Source organism: Cryptotermes secundus, unplaced genomic scaffold, assembly GCF_002891405.2.
Source record: "Cryptotermes secundus unplaced genomic scaffold, Csec_1.0 scaffold439, whole genome shotgun sequence".
Lineage (NCBI taxonomy): Eukaryota > Metazoa > Arthropoda > Insecta > Blattodea > Kalotermitidae > Cryptotermes > Cryptotermes secundus.
Window position 1 is genome coordinate 596,850 of NW_019736403.1, and position 16,996 is coordinate 613,845.

A 16,996-nucleotide genomic window follows, 5' to 3' on the forward strand; every position below is an offset into this window, starting at 1 on the left:
TGACCACTCACATATGCCACATCAAATCAAAGAAACATTTGTAAACATTTACAAAATAAGAACACATCACATGGAGGTCATGTCTTTCTGTGACCTAGTATCAGCACACTGGGCCCAAGAGATGAGATGAAGCCCAGACCAGCCACAAATATGGTGCCACCAGCCCAATCCAAAAGCCACATAAATATATGAACATACACGGTGTGTCCAGCATTGCCCTGCAATGCCATCTGTTGGCGAGTTGCAGCATTAAGATTCTTGAAGTTCCAGCTGTGGCTGTCTATAATTTCAATGTGCAAGCATCGCTGCATCATGTGTTCTGACTCTGAATGTAACAGTACTGTTCTGATGCTTGTCGGAAAATGGTGGTTAAACAGAGAGCAAACATCAAACTTTGTTTGAAGTTAGGCAAAACAGCCGGAGAAGTGTACAAAATTATGAAAAGTGTGTACGGTAGGGATTGTTTGAGTTGCTCCAACATTTTTCGATGGTATGCTGTATTTCTTGATGGCAGGGAACACACTGAAGACGCTCCATGTGCATCAAAGCCGAGAACAAGTTGCACTGAAGAAAATGTAAAAAAAGTGACCGGACCAAAATCCTTGCATTAGAGAGATGTGTTTCTGCAAGACTCATCAAGGAGCTTTTGGGAATACCATAAAGTACTGTGCATCAAATTTTTACTGAGGATTTGGGCAAACAGAAGGTCTGTACGCAGTCTGTACAGCACATGCTGTCAGGCGATGAAAAACATGCCAGAGTGGAACACTGCAGAGACATGTTACGGTCAGCCCAAAGTGATACAAAATTTACAAAATCTATTGTTACTGGTGACAAGACATGGTGCTCTCAATATATGCCTCTCACAAAGCGGCAGAGTGCAGTGTGGTTGAGCCCTAAGAAAGTGTGCATGCAAAAGAGTCGAGTAATGACACTGCTAAACGTTTTCTTCAATTCCAGAGGAATCAGTCACAAGGAATTTCTGCCAGGTCAAACAGTGAATTCTAATTATTAACTCGGAGTCTGGAGTCCTCAATCATTTGTGGGCGAGAATTCTTCAAATTTGACCTGAATATCGAGAGAAAGGTTCCTGGTAGCTCCTCCACGATAATGCCCCACCCCATAAATCGATGATCATGCGTGATTCTTTTGGCCAGAAAAGGGATCACAGTCCTTGATCATCCTCCGTATTCGCCAGATTTGGCTCCAGCAGATTTCTGGTTGTTCGCAAAAGTTTTCGAAAACTTTTCAATCGATTCCAGCTATGTGCAGATTGAGGAGACTATTTTGAATAAAAAAAAAGAGTGAAATTTTGAAAATAATTAACGTCTTGTGTTTTAAATGAACACAGTCCTAACAGAACCTGGACATACTGTGTATTTAAAAATTAGATTTTCTATTATTTATTCAAAGAAATATGAAATTACGTAATAAAACAATTAATGGAGTTACTGAATTTCTGCTTACTATAATTTTTCTAATTAGATATGAGTACATGTGGGGCCCCCCCTAGGCCAGCAGCCTGTGCCAAATGGCCCTGCCAGCCCCTTCCCCCTTCTATATGGGCTTGTCACCACATGAAGTGTTGGACACATCTTAAAATTTTATATAACCAATTTTCACTAAAAGTTTCCAAGCAATATTTACTTTCAACCATAAGTAAAAGTAATCGTAAAGCTATCCCTGTAACAGGCTGTGGAGGCCCATAGGGTTGTGAGATGTTCGAGGTTCCCACATATTCTAGACAATCAGCTCATATATGGCGGCAAGGTTGTCAGCCCTATGTGCCGGCCACCCTTTATCCCCAAGAATATTCCTGGTACTCATTTCTGTTAGAGGCTAAGTTGACCCCAGAGCCATAGTGTGGCTGGAAGGATTAGGTCAACTGAAAAAAAAAATCCAATGACCTCATTGGGACTTGAACCCACAACCTTCTGGCTTGCAGCATAGTGCCCCCTATTTACCGATTCATAATAAGGCCTAGTTTAAAAAAGGTAATGAATGAGCTTTGCCATCTATCCCATTAACCATTTCAAAGATTTTGTTGAAATTTGATTACATTATAGCAAACACTGTTAAGCAATTCCCACTGTCAGCCATACATATCCACAATGAAGCCAGTTTGCATAAGGCCAAAAATGTAATCTTCCATTATCCCATAAACACTTTCACATATTCTGTTGAAATTTGATATGGAAGATTTTCATCAAATGTTTGCACAATTCCAATTTCCAACGCTACTGATTCGTACTAAAGCCTAGTTTACATAAGGGCATATTTTCCATATATTGCACACACCCTTTCAGATATTGTTAGAATATGAGACGGGTGACTGCCATTAATTTGCATTTTATTAATCTTGTTTTTAAATAAGCTTAATATACTTCAACTGGGGCAGGAAGCTTACCACTCACCTCCAGCTAGCACCAAGATCAAGCAAATGTGGATCTATACAACCACTCCCCCATATGCCTTCAGGGCGCAGTCCTTAATTAATTAAGCACAGGGACAAATATTTTTTAATACACTTCAAAGACTGCCATTGTAATTTTGAGTACTATATCATGGAGCACACCTTTTTCAGCCTTGTTAGAGTATTGTGACATGGATGGCGCAACAGGAAGTAGGGGTCAAGTGAACTCTGCGTTTCCACGAGTGCCGTCACGTACCCCCACTCCTATCATTATGCAACGCTTGGTAAACACCCTTCGCCGCAAGGCTCTGACATCATGCAACAGGCGAGCCCATGCAACGACTGTTGCTAGGCAATCTGTAAACACAACTAGGCAACAAGGAAGCGGGGCATTTCCCGTTGTCTGTCTGAGGGTTTATAAGAGTACTACACTGCCTAGGGAGTCTAGACCATAACTGTTAAAGGTAATAAATATCTGGTCATGACCCCCAGATGGGGCTTGACACCAAGACTTACTGACTGACTGACTGACTGACCGTCAGTCGCAATGTGACTTGGTCTTGGACTAGGGAGTCAGTTGGAATATAGCAGCAGTCACAGAAAGAAGAACTGGACACGTGATCAGAAGAGTTTATGTGTGATAATCCGTGATAGTTTGTGATAACTGAGAAGGTATTGGGAGTGTGTAATGCAGTGACACTTGTATAGCTCCCATGTTATTAATACATGAAGAGTACTGAAGATAGTGTGAAGAGATTTGTGAGTAGGATTTGCAAAGTGTGTAAACCCGTAGCATTGTCATAATTAATTGTAGTTACGATTTGTAGGTTGTTAAATAAACCAATTAACAATCCGAACGGCATCTTCAGTAGCAAACACGTTACAGTATGTTATAACTTTCAATGGCTCAGAAAATGTTCCAAACTTTGCAACCCTTGCCTGCATACATAATAAACCTCACATTTTACCAGCCAATACTTCAGCCTCTGTTGCAGATGCAGTAAAAGAAGAAATTCAATTGTAATCACAACAGTATATTTCCATGTAAATTCATTAACATAATAATATCTAAAGTGGTATTCTGTAACTTGATCATAGACGTAACAGCACAAAAACAACACAAAAATGTCACTTCAAATTTAGATCATACATTCCAAAGGAAAAAATCATATTCTTATATGTATATATATTCGCTGTCATTATATTCATCTGGATATAACCGATTACCACTTAGCTTCTAAACAAACTGACTGAATAAAAATTATTATGACATTTGTCCCACATACACTGTTAATTCACAAACTGAGAGTCCTGAATGAGATCTGCATTTCACTGGTATCAAAATTTTGAATATCCTGCTAGGGACAAAAACATTTGGCACATTACATGACAACTATATATTAATTAATTTTCTCTTAATAAAATTATTAACTCTGCACTCAGTTAACTTTCATGTAAGTGAAGTCAGCTCTACCTCCCTCTTGTAAGGACCACACATGAAAAGGAAGATGGGCCAGAGTGTTATATCATATTAACGTAAGCTGCACACCACATTCCAAGACAAGAAACAATGTCCTAATAATTAGTACTAAATCTCTTGCAGCATTCACACAGTCTCCGATTTTGGAAGCTACATCTGTTAAAAGTTGTCAACTTAGGCATCTGCAGGTGTCATCTTTGTATACATCTACAATAGTGGCAATACAGTAACTTCCAGTATGATATTACGTATATGTACCTGCAAAAACCAAACACAATTCAAAGATAGCAAACAAGAAATATCTTATCCTATTATTAAGGACAGTTTACTGTAAGAACTGTGCTTAAGGGAAGTGCTCAGAAAAATATCTACACTTATAAGAGATAAGTTACTTGTCCCAGTAATGGTACCATGACGGAATGTGTGGGTTATAATACCCAAATGTCAGAGAATATCTGTTGAATTTCATGCACTTATAAAATCTTGAAAGGTATTATTAACTAATAAAACCTAAAGTTTGTTGATTTTAAAAATAAAAATTTGAAGAGCTGTCTGTGCACACACAAAAAGTCTAGAGAGGGTGGGGTGGGGGGATTTAATCTCTGTTAAGCTCAGAGGGTGGCATTATATATAAAGTTTGGAAACCACTGCCTCATGTGTTAAATGGGAATACATGAATGTGAGCGCAAAATACACAGGTTTTCCTATGAATAATGAAAATGAACGGCTCTATTCACAATGCTTTAAGGTATTAAAAGCAACAGAGCTTACAGCTTGGAATGCATGCCTGTAGGCATTTCAAGTGCAACAAGACTTAAATGTTTTAATAACTCCATCTATAGGATGCAGGAAGGATGCCATGCCAGAAGATAAAAACATTGCCTCAACAACACAACTGAGCTCCAGTATTCAGGGTCAGGGCCAGGGGCAGATTGTGTACAGTCTAATTTTTCAGTCAGCAAATAACTGTTCCCTTTTGTTACTGCATGTATGAGCAAATCTGCATTCCATAAAGGTTTACTATATACATGCTTATAAAGAAAGTGTTGGAAATGTTGTAGAAAAGTTCAAATGAACCATATGAAGTAACTACCTAACAATTTTATCCAGAAGCAAATGTAACAAGAATAAATCAGGTAGTTACAATTTATAATCTGATGTTTAATATCTAAGAGCATCCATGATTATGAGAACTAATGGAAGTTGTTACTGGTTAGACATAAGCTGCTATTTCTCTTTCAACAAAATAAATTCGTCAGTCAGTCATGTCATCACTAAACATGACAGAAAAATTGTAAGACTTTCAAATTAAAACATACCAACCCATTATTTAGCAAATCCAGGTTTTATTTCTACTTTTGTTTGGAACTGCAAATGATTATCAATTATCTGGAAGAGCTCTGGTGGTTGAGGTATCCTTCCCGTTTCAAGCTTTGACCAAACTGGTACATCTGAAAAAGAAAATAAAATACATCTGATATATGTATTTATTTAAGATTATAAAAGTAGAATTGCATGTGAAATTAAGTACTCCATGTGAAACTGACTCAGAACGAATTACTTCACAAAAAAAAAAAAACTTTGCTGTGACTCCATTCACAAACAGCAAATTTTATGTAACCACAATCCTGAATAAAAATAATCTGTCATGGCTACACTCAATTTTATTCTTTTCAGTAGCAGCATGTAGGGCAGCGGTACACAAACTATTGCCTGTGGGCTGGATCCAAACCATGCAGCTACTCTGAAAATCTGCCTATATGATTATTTTTAATTGATACCAGCTCCTTTAAAATTTCTCAAGCAACTTAATAATACATTTTTCCCCTGACCATAAGAATTTATTTCAGATGATATCAGGGAAACACAATATGAAATTAATTTGTTGACCTACTTTCTACTTTTGGTGTCAAAAATGCTCTGGATAATCTTTAGCCAGAGACTTGCAGTGTTAGAGGGAACTAAAACAGAAGTTTGCTTCTGTGAAGCTTTCTGAATTTATTTTTTGATTAAGTGAAGCAAAATACAGTAACTTGAAGAACTGGTGAAGGAAGATGTTCTCAGTACTTTCAACAACATATATTTATGAACAACAGTACGCCTCTCATGAAAAGGAAGAAATTCAGGATCACGGTTCAGATGTCAGGTTACCATTTGAATGTAGTCTTGCATGTTGCAACATACACTTTACACCAGATATTGGGAGGTTTATCAACAATTGTAGGCATCACCATCTGTGGTTGAGTAATGGCATTCATTACAAATACTATATATTTCTGCTTATTAAAATAATTTAAAAGGTACTGCCAAGTGTAAGGAATAAGTAACAAGTTATATGGATGTCATAAAAACATGAGGTGTTAAAATTGTTGGATGTGTAAAGAAAATGGCAACAACCAAATGAAATTTTATGGTAACCTCAAGGGAACAAAATTTTATGTAAAGAATATATATTTTTGGAGAACTTTATGTCACATAAAACACACATTACCATGTTTCTATTGTAAATAAACATTTTTGAATGAACAAATACATTGAATATGTCTTAGAAACTGGATAAATAGATACTTCACATGTCTTTGCAGTGTATTATCAGAAGGTTCTTTTGTTCTGTGGTAAATTAACCTGCCAAGGATGACGCTTCACTCATTGTAACATTGAAAGAAATATTTAATGACCCAAATGAATTGAAGGTACTGTAAATTGACTTGGTTTGCAATCATGCAAATTTCAGTTTTCTGTTGCAGCCTATTTCAAAGTTAGAAGAAAAAAAAACAAACATTTGTTGTCACAAAAAATAAACGAAATCAACACTCAAGATGGGCACGCACCTTCAGGGACATGACACCTTATAGCCTAGCAGAAGTTCACTAACAATTCAGAGCAACAAACTGCCTCCATCTTTGTGATCAAAGAATAAGCTAAGCAAGCAGCAAGAAGCAAGGAGCAAGCAGAACTTTTAAAAGTCAAATTTGGAACTGTTTACAGTGGAAACTCGCTTAACGAGCATAATTCGTTCCAGAATCTTACTCGTAATGCGAAATACTCGTTAAGCGAAACAATTTTTCCCATATAAATTAATGTAAAATACGATAATGCATTCCATGCCGAAAAAAATTACTCATAAAATTTTATGTATAACGTTTATTCAAAGAAAATTATATATACATCGTTAAGGAGCATGAATCATCTTCATCTTTTCTTCTATGCAGAATGAACGAACCTGGAATGCGAATTCGATTTGCAGAAAACAAAAAGATATCTAAATAATTAATTTATTATTTATGATACATATCTAATTCTTTTTTACTAGAAAGCTGTCTAGAGACATTTGTTTTTGCCGACGCTTCAAAATTTGGTGAGAATGCGACACAGCATTATCATTAAATAAATTTGTAGTGTGCATAGCCACTGCCTTATTAGGGTGATGCTTCTCAATGTAGAATGCAACAGTTTCCCATGCTTTCAGCATTTCTCTTATTGCGCCAGAAGATTGTTGCTTTGCTGTTACCTCCTCCTCCTCTGACAAACTCTCCTCCACAACTTCTTGCTGTGAAACACAATGCAACTCCAAATCGTGCAAACCGTTGATGTAGACCGACTGTATGTGCGTGCTAGATCAGCCACGCTCACACCTCGTTCTCGCTTTNCACACAGGCTGATGTAGCAAGCACACAGTCTGGGACTTCCTCTCTCGTCACTCATTATGCGAAACGTCACTCATTAAGCGAGTCATTTTTTACAATTTGTTTTGCTCGTTATGCGAATTACTCGTTATGAGAGGTGCTCGTTAAGCAAGGTTCCACTGTATTTTGAAGGTTTGAACTATCTGCACCTTTTTAGATCATTCTCAACAATTTGTGGTGAAGATTACAAAATGTGAGATAAAGGTAAAGTAAAGCTGTCCCTGTCCTTAACTAATCAAGCAATACGCCATGAAGGAGTATGGGGGGGGTGGATATATAGATCCAAGTTTTCTTGACCCCGGCACTAGTTGGAAGTGAGTGGTCAGCGTCATGTCCAAGCTGCTTTACTCCCGAGAAAAAACTCCCAGCACCCATTGTATAGGAGGTTGGGTGGACCGCAGAGCTGGTCTGGATACGGAGAAGCGAAAATTCTTGACTCTACCGGGACTCATACTCCAACCTCTCTGGTGCCCAGCCAGTAGCCAGTCGCCATACTGACTACATTATCCCAGCTCCTGATTACAAAATGTACATGGAGAAACTTGAGTACATGGTGGTAATGTTAAAATAACACTTGTTAATGAAGTTCACAAAGTTTCCATCTGTGTTTATTTTGTATCAACAAAAACAAACTCTGTGATTTTAGTCCGCAAACCCACCAAGTGACCGCTGCTTGTCAGCGAATTTTAGTGGAAACTTTAGCAGACAGAGGGTGTTGCGTGGTCAGCGCAACAAATCCCCACAGCTGTTAATTTCGGTTTTCTAAAATGGGTTTATTTTGCATCACAAGGTTAAATCACTCAACCCCTGTTATTGTTGGTAAAGTTGTGACTTAAAGATGTGCAGCTCTGGTGAACAAGACAATGGTCATTAGGAAGCTCTGTTTCCAGTTGAGAGATCAGATATTTTCGATGAAGTCTGGTACTACAGGCAACCTCTGATGAAAACATTTCCTCTAGAAAGCAGCACCACTTGGTGTATATCGTTATATGTTTAGCACACTGGTTTAAATGTAGCATTTTTTCCAAAACTTTTTAAGTAATTAAAGTTAGGCATTAAGTCGATTTTTTAACAATTCACACTGAATTTTCAGTAGGCTCTATATAAATTCTAACCAACAAACCCCACAGAGGAAACTCCTACTTGAAAAACTAACAGTTGCTCTGGTAGTGAAGAAATTCCCTGCCTTCTACAGAGCCAAAAGTTCATTACTGTGTTTCCAACAGCCAGCCACTGATCCATATAGTCAGCCAAATTAATCCAGTCCCTACCCTCAGAATCCATTTCAGTGGTTTTACAATTTAATAATACTTTCTTCATACAACACCTCAGTAAGCACATGGTTTATGAAAAGGTGGTGCTTAATACATGGCCCCAATCAAACACTTCTGAAATTCACACAAGTTCCATTGGACCTGATGTGGTTCTATATATATATCAAAATATATGGACATCAATGGGTGTCTGATACTACTCTTCAGTCATGAATTTCACTCATCACAGTTGTGGACACATGCATACACTTTGAGTTCTGTTAATATTCTGCTCACCATTGAAATATATTTCAAAAGCTCCAGTTGAAACCAGCTGTCCTTCCAGAATATTACACAAGAAAAATAACATTATGGAGGAATAAAATTTGTACTCCACACACCACTTCCACCATGATGGTTCCACACGTCCAAAATAATCAAAAATATTTATGCCAGTCAAAATGCATATTATTACTAGCATTTTTCCAACTCCCTGGAAGAAAATGAAATTAAAATGACACACAATTAAGACTGGCATGTGAGAGTCAGCATGCGCACAGTCATTTTGCAAGAACCAACATCCAAGTTACAGACTATGGAAGATGGCAAATTACCGTTCTTCTCGGGTGACTGAAACACAATTCCTATGTTTAATGTATAATATGAAGATATGTGAACTGTTACAGACACATTCAGATGCCTCACCTTGCTCAGTCAGAAGCAAACATCATTAATAGGCCCTTCTTCACTGTGTCATTTCTTGCGTCTATCTAAAACATCTCTGAGGGGACATCCTACCTTAATTATAGAACCTGTCTGTTCAACGACATCCTCGATATAGTGATTCTAATTCCATCTGTGTTTAAAATAGGATCTAGTGACTTTCTCAAGATAATCCAATGATCTACATCACTATCTGATGATGACATGCCCTCAAATATGTTTCAGGCACAGTGTACACAGTCACACATCTTCAATATTCCATTGCAGAAGTATAAGTACCATGCTCTAACATTATGGGAGGAACATAGACTGAGGGTGTCTGTGGACAGGGTGCTGAGGAGAATATTTGGACCGAAGAGAGATGAAGTGATGGAGAAAACCACATAATGAGGAGCTTCATAACTTGTACTCCCCTCCAAGTATAATCAGAATGATCTAGTGATGGAGGATGAGATGGGCAGGACATGTAGCATGAATTGGAGATAAGACGAATGCATATAGAATAATGGTGGGCATGCTGGAAGGAAGGAAACCACTGAGAAGACCAAGACATAGGTGGGTGGACAACATTACAATGGCTCTTAGAGAGATACTATTGGATGATATGGGTTGGACTGATGTGGCTCAGGATCGGGACCAGTGGAGGGCTCTTGTGAACATGGTAATAAACCTTTGGGTTCCATAAAATGCTGGGAAGTTCTCAAGCAGCTTTACAATTGGCACCTTCTCAAGAAGGACTCAGCTCCATGAGTGAATAATTAATGCAATATATTCATAGATCTCAATTTGATGGGTCAGGAGAAAAAGGACAGTAACCCTTCTCAATACAGTCTGGGTTTTGACAAATGAAAAGGGTTTCAGTCAATGGCCCAGTCAAAATTACTTTTTTAGTTATCACATGAAAGCTAAATATTTTCCTGTAACTTCTGAGTACTTTACATGTACATTTACAAGTATTGCTGCCACTCAGGGCAAAACAAAAATGAAGATTTAACTAACAAGCTACAGCCACAGCACTAATGTTTGCCAATTTTGCAAAGTTGTGCTGCAATATGCTATTTTGTGAAACATGCAAAAATGCCAGGAGTACAGTAAAAATTTGGTACAAAGACATCCCATAAACTTTTCCTCATACATATAACTGACCTTGACTATGTAACTAATGGGAACAAAATTAGCTGTCACTTGGTATACCAGTGCTGGTTGCTGAACACCAAACAACAGTGAAATCCATCTGAGAACTAATCTGATTTCAAGAAAATTGACCCATATATAAGAAGGTAAAAAAGTAGTATCAAACAATATATTTCACTCTACTTCTCAATCACTGTTTTCTTAGCAGTGTATTCCAATTTTAATTAGACCTTGTTCACTTAAAAATACTATCAAGTCACTACTATTCTCTGTACTGACTTCAACTATATTTGCAACATGTCATCTGATCTACAGCTAATGGTGTGCACTACAACATCACACATACTGTTTGTGGATTGTAAGATTCTTCAATACATCATGCTCCAGTCCATGTTAATTTAATTACAGTGTTTGTTTTGATTGAAAACATAATTTTGATGATAGGATTAAACTGTGTTCTGTGGAAGTTTGAACTGTATACATGCAGAATATCTGACAGCCAGCTAAAAGTCATCTGGCTGGTTGGGCAGAAGGCACTTAACTATGAACATTTGGACCAATACTGCACATGACATGCGCAGAGGCCAACAAATCACAAATATGCCTCACCCAAGCTGGATCTGAGGTTTCACAGCAATGATCATGAAGATAATGATCTGGATTGTAATGTTACATAGCTCAGTATAAATCCATTGACATTCCATGTTCTTTCAAACACATTCCTGGCACCTAAATAAAATGTTCAAAGTAACATGTTGATGTTACTTTTCGAAAAGACAAGCTTCAAACTTGAAATGTATGTCAAAGCTTTCCCTCCATTTGTCACACGGCCATCATACACAGAAACTCATATCAACATTAAACTCAAATGGTGTTTTAACACACAAAGAAATTAAAATGACTGAATGTTTGATATAGTACCTGTTCAACAAGTTACTGGAACTGCAATGTGTATAGGCTATTGGCCTGCTGATACTACCACTAGTCAGAACGTGCATGAATAAGTTGATATGAGGATTGTGAATCCCCACCTACCAGAATGGCCAAATAATTTGTGGTAGGCATTTGATAAAATAACAATGGATATTTTTTTGTAAGAGCTTTATTTTAAATTATTCTATTTCTTCTACTAACTATATTTATTTGGGCCGCGCCACAGCTCAAGCCGTTAGTCACTGGCTTCCCACCGCGGCGGCCTGGGCTCGATCCCAGGTCTGGTCAAGTGGGATTTGTGGTGGATAAAGTGATGCTGGGGCAGGTTTTCTCCCACTACTTCGGTTTCACCTGCCAATCTTCATTCCATCAATTGCTCCACAATCACCCTCACCTATCATCTGGGGCTGGTAGAATAGGCCAGAAGTGGCCGCAGTACAATGTACTTAGTCCCACCCCACTAGCAATAAAACAAACTATATTCATTTTCTTGTTCTGATGCAGAATTTTGCTAAGCCTTTTTTTGCACTTGAATTTATTTTACAGTCGCTTCATCTGCTTAACAGCCTAAACTCTTAACTGGATTGGGCACTATATCCAAAACTGAAAAAATCAAAACACTCGGGATTTAGTACTGAATATAGAAAATGTACTGACTCCTTATCCTGCTTTCAAAACAATCCAATGAACACCTTTACGCCATTACAAATGAACAAAGCTGATATACAGCTTAATGAGATCTGAAAGTTTGTGATGATGGTATATCAGTACAAATATTATATTTCTGGACATTATCCATTATCTTGTCTTTATAAACAGGATGGTGTTTTAGATAAGACAGGAAGATGGATAATGTCCAAAACCATAATATTCTTGCTGATATACAGCTTCTTGCCTCTACTCAGCACAAAGTTCTTCAACAAGGAGAATTATAATTTTATCATACATAGCGTAACACATCATCCTTCTACTTACCAATACTTTTGCAATAAACATGTTATAACCAGGGGGATTATAGTGTTCACCTTCTACTGTGATTTCTGGATATTTTTCATGTATAATATTTCCATAATCCTGATATGCTTTCTGGTACCCACAGGAATAGCTGTAAAATACAATGCCCAAAATATTTATGTACATTTATATATACTGACATCATACTATAATGTATTTAGTATGTATCCCACTGAGTCACCAAGTGCTGCATGCCTTTTTTCTGAGAATTCAGAATCTCTGTAAAACCAGTCATTCATAATCTGCTGTACTTTGGTACCTGGCTAAAATCAAGGACCCCAAACACCTCTTTCAGAAGGCCAAAGACACGTTAATCATGGGGGAGAGATCAGGACCTTATGACGGATTTTTGAGCATCTCCCTCAGCCTCACATGGGTTTTTTAGTTCTCATGACCTGGGATGGGCATGATATGGCATATATAGAGGATGAATGCAGCCCTTGTCTGGCCTGACCAGTGTCAGAACTTTAGGTATTACTGCACGCAAACCACTCATATTCCCAAATTAATGTCATACTCTTAACACAGTATGGCTCTCTGTACACATGAAATAAAATAATTAAAATATCTCACTTGCAACCCTAAATTATGTTAGTAATGGTTTAAAAATATTCATTGAAAAATTGTGTATAACTTTATAAAATAATAACCATTTACATTTCATAAGCTAGAATGACACAATTAAAATTAATTTTTTCCTATGTAAAACAAAAAACGTTAATTTTAATTACTATTTTGATGAGGGGCATGCAGTATCGTAGTGGTTGAGGGGCTATGCTACAAGCCAGAGGGTCGCGGGTTCAAGTCCCAATGAGGTCATTGGATTTATTTCCTTCCAGCCACACTAGGCCCTGGGGTTTACTCAGCCTCTAACAGAAATGAGTACCAGGAATTAATTAATTTTCCTGGGGAGTAAAGCTCAGCCGGCGCGTAAGGCTGACAACCTTACCGCCATCTTTGAGCAGATTGTCTAGAAAATGTGGGACACTCACCATCTCACAACCCTATGGGCCTTCACGACCTGGTACAGGGATAGCTTTACTTTACTTGCTATTCTGATGGTGCCTTCATTTTCTGTGCTGACTGTGTAAAAGAGCTTAGTGTTGGATTAAAAAGTAATGTGTATTTTCATTGTCATACTGATTATGTTTCCATAGAAATGGCATCAGAACAACAAAATATACACATATAAAATATCATAAACTGTTTCATAAAATATACATAAATTGTATTATATATTATGCAGTATATTACTTCCAGTATGAGCTTGTTAAATATAGATTCTGTCTACCTTACATCTGTCAGACACAATCTAAAAATGTCACACCTCCAGCATGTCCTTAATTGCTGACACTATTTCATATGGAGTTTGTAGATTTGTTTACGATCTATCCCCATACCTTGTGGCAGCGTCATAGCTCAAGCGGTTAGTCACTGGCTTCCCACCGTGGAGGCCTGGGTTCGATTCCAGGTCTGGTCAAGTGGGATCTGTGGTGGACAAAGTGACACTGGGGCGGATTTTCTCCGAGTACTTCGGTTTCCCTTGCCAATCTTCATTCCACCAAATTCTCCATCATCATAATCATCCAGGACAGGCTACAATAGGCCAATCAATGGCCACAGTGCCAAGTGGACCCAGTTGGACTCAACCCCCCACTAAGCAAATTTTAATCCCCATACCTAATTTCACATACCTAGCTCCTTTTTATTTATTAGTTATTGCAATAATACAGATTTCATACAGGTGACATTTTGTTGTTGTATATTCTACAAAAACTGCCTCAACAAAAGTTGTATATTTTGCAAAGATTTATTATCATCTATAAAGTCAGAACCACTGACTAAGCGGTGCCAGTACATCCCCCACCTCACAAGTTTGTCCATCCCCTATGCTATTATTACTGACTGCATGAAAATAACATGTATGAGGCTGAGATGGTCTCTGATTACATACCAATCACATCACATGTAAAGAAAACTGATCAACTGATTAAGAAAATAAATTAACATGCAAACGCGCACAGCATGGTGACACCGTAAGGCTACTTTCTTTCCTTCAGAAAGGCACATGGACTAAAATGGCATACATGCCTGGATAATTTCTAAGAGTATTTCTAATCTTTTAAAGAAGTTCCCAACACCAACCTGCAACTACTCGTATATGTTAAGATTCTCGACCGTTGCCTGTTTCAGAGAATGCCATCCAATGAATACTTACAAGCTTCTCATAATGCAAGCATGGGTTTGATATTGAAGGTCCATAAGGGATTTGTGGTGGACAAAAGTAATAATGCAGGAGGTGTATCTTTGTTGCCTCTGCCAATCACTATAACACTCATCTGTCACCTTCATCACTTGGACTGTTTACACAGTAGCCACAAAGTTCCTATGCATGAAACTGTGCCCCATGTTCATTGTTTGTTTTATCCTGGTGTATCAGATAAGTGAAACAAAAGTCATGCAAACAGAACTATTCAAGTCTTTTCAACAACAAAAATGATTCCGTGGAAATATATATATTTGTGTGGAATTTCTCGATTCCGTCTAACAACAGTTGAAGACCTAAAAACAGCTACCAGGGACTACTTTAATGACTTTACTCTGTCAACATGGGAGATGATATCCAGAAGAATATGGGGAAAAATTAAAATTTGTGCGGAGAATGGAATGCAGCATAGAGATAAGATCTTAAATGGCATGCATAGTTAACTTTGTAGCTGCTTTGTGCATGCCCTTATGACCACACACATCAAATCCTTAAGATTCATACACTATTTCCGACTTCTCCTACCTTATTTGAAAATAACCTATTCTAAAACTTCTACAATGTATATCATGTAACACTAGATCAAATCTTGATATTATAGCAGTGTTATGATCTCGTCTGTCACTGTCAATAAGTAATGGTCCCATTACTTACCAATACATAAATTTTATGGTTGGTCCGATAAAAGTACTTGATCCCATTCTCGTTATGGGAATCTCCTTTGTGTTTGCCTCCGACAGTTCCGATTGAACAAATAAATCTTTAATTGTGAAAATTGCAAAAAATACGAAAAGTATCACCGCTAAACATCGATATTCCATCATTATTTCACCAAAGAAATCACTAAAAGAAATACTGTGCAATCCACTACAGCCTACCAACTTCCAAACAGTTGCTAACAATGCTGCAATCGGCTCCACTCATAGCAACACGCAGGGAATAGGCAGCACGCAGCACGTGACCGAAGTAAACGGAACTATAGTTAATCGATAGAAACGGCGGAAACCGCTGATACCGTAAACGTAAGCACAACGTAGGAGTAAATCGTCACCTGATCAACATGTAGTCGCTCAGAGATCGGATAATTGTTAAATGCATATATGATTTGTCACTTTCACTTAGACCAGGGGTCTCCAAACTTTTCGAACCGCGGGCCACATTAGGTAATTCAGCACTTTCAACGGGGCGGATAAAATGAGAAATTAATAACTCTAGGTATATGAGTTTTAGTGAAAGCACAGAATTTCATAACTAAATATAAAGTACATGAGAAGAAATTATCGTATATATTAATGACAACAGACAGTAGCAGCAAATGCTCATATTTTCATCGCAAATTATATTAAAACAATTAATGTGAATGATGGAACTCTTTTTGCATTCTTAAAATCTGATTAAATTGAGGTTCAAATTTTGAAACGCTAATCACAAGTAGCGACTTTAAATGTTCATCGGATAAATTTGCCCTGTATTTCGACGTGATGTACTTCATCTGGGAAAAAAGTTTGTTCACAGAGATACGTTGTCCCAAAAATGCAGATAAATTTACAAGCAAACTTCTTTAAATTTGGAAATTGCTCAAAGTTCAGAAATTTATAAAATTCGATCAAATTTCCTTCCTTTTATTTGTCTTTAATATGATAATTTTCCTGAAGTTCAATAATTTCCACTTGAATTTGACTTGGGACATCTTCTGCATCACAGTCAAACGGATTTTGAAACAATCTAATTTCCTGAGCACTGGCATCCAAATCAGCAAATCGCTTACGAAATTGTTCTTTCAAATCTAAAATGACTAAATTTGCAGACGAGGAAGGAAATTCTGCTTCGTCCATTTTATGCAACTCTGCACAGTATAGCATATGAACAAAGTTAAAATTTTTCACTTGGCTTTCCAGAAGTATCAACTTTTCTCTGAATGCCTTGATAAGTGCAAATAAACCACAGACTAAGTTATTTTCACCCTGCAACTTTAAATTAAAATGGTTCATATGGTTCACCAGATCAGCAAAACTGCTAATTTCCAAAGCCACTTGGTATCTGATAAAAGTGGTTCGTGATGGTTTTTTCGGTAAGAAATATATCAGTTTCATT

General features: G+C 37.5%; 1 protein-coding gene across 2 annotated transcripts; it reads right to left on the bottom strand.

Annotated features, from left to right (window-relative positions):
- Nucleotides 1-3,426: 3,426 nt before the first annotated feature.
- Nucleotides 3,427-15,853, bottom strand: LOC111869874 (thioredoxin reductase-like selenoprotein T homolog CG3887). 2 transcript variants are annotated; one of them, XM_023861717.2, is made up of 5 exons: nucleotides 15,557-15,853; nucleotides 12,598-12,727; nucleotides 9,130-9,325; nucleotides 5,217-5,344; nucleotides 3,427-4,151 (listed from the first exon to the last, which is right to left on the bottom strand). In XM_023861717.2, the coding sequence occupies exons 1-4, from the start codon at nucleotides 15,724-15,726 to the stop codon at nucleotides 5,220-5,222; spliced, it is 621 nt and encodes a 206-aa protein (XP_023717485.1). In that variant the 5' UTR covers nucleotides 15,727-15,853; the 3' UTR covers nucleotides 3,427-4,151; nucleotides 5,217-5,219. The 2 variants fall into 2 exon arrangements, with proteins under 2 accessions (XP_023717485.1, XP_023717486.1); XM_023861718.2 differs by having other exon boundaries at nucleotides 5,213-5,344.
- Between the last annotated feature and the right edge of the window lie 1,143 nt (nucleotides 15,854-16,996).

Coding starts and splice junctions, on each gene's coding strand:
- LOC111869874 (XM_023861717.2), bottom strand. CDS start 15,726: ATGATGGAATATCGATGTTTAGCGGTGATACTTTTCGTATTTTTTGCA. Junction 12,728..15,556: donor ACCATAAAATTTATGTATTG/GTAAGTAATGGG, acceptor TGTATTTTACAG/CTATTCCTGTGGGTACCAGA. Junction 9,326..12,597: donor TGTTTATTGCAAAAGTATTG/GTAAGTAGAAGG, acceptor ATTTTCTTCCAG/GGAGTTGGAAAAATGCTAGT.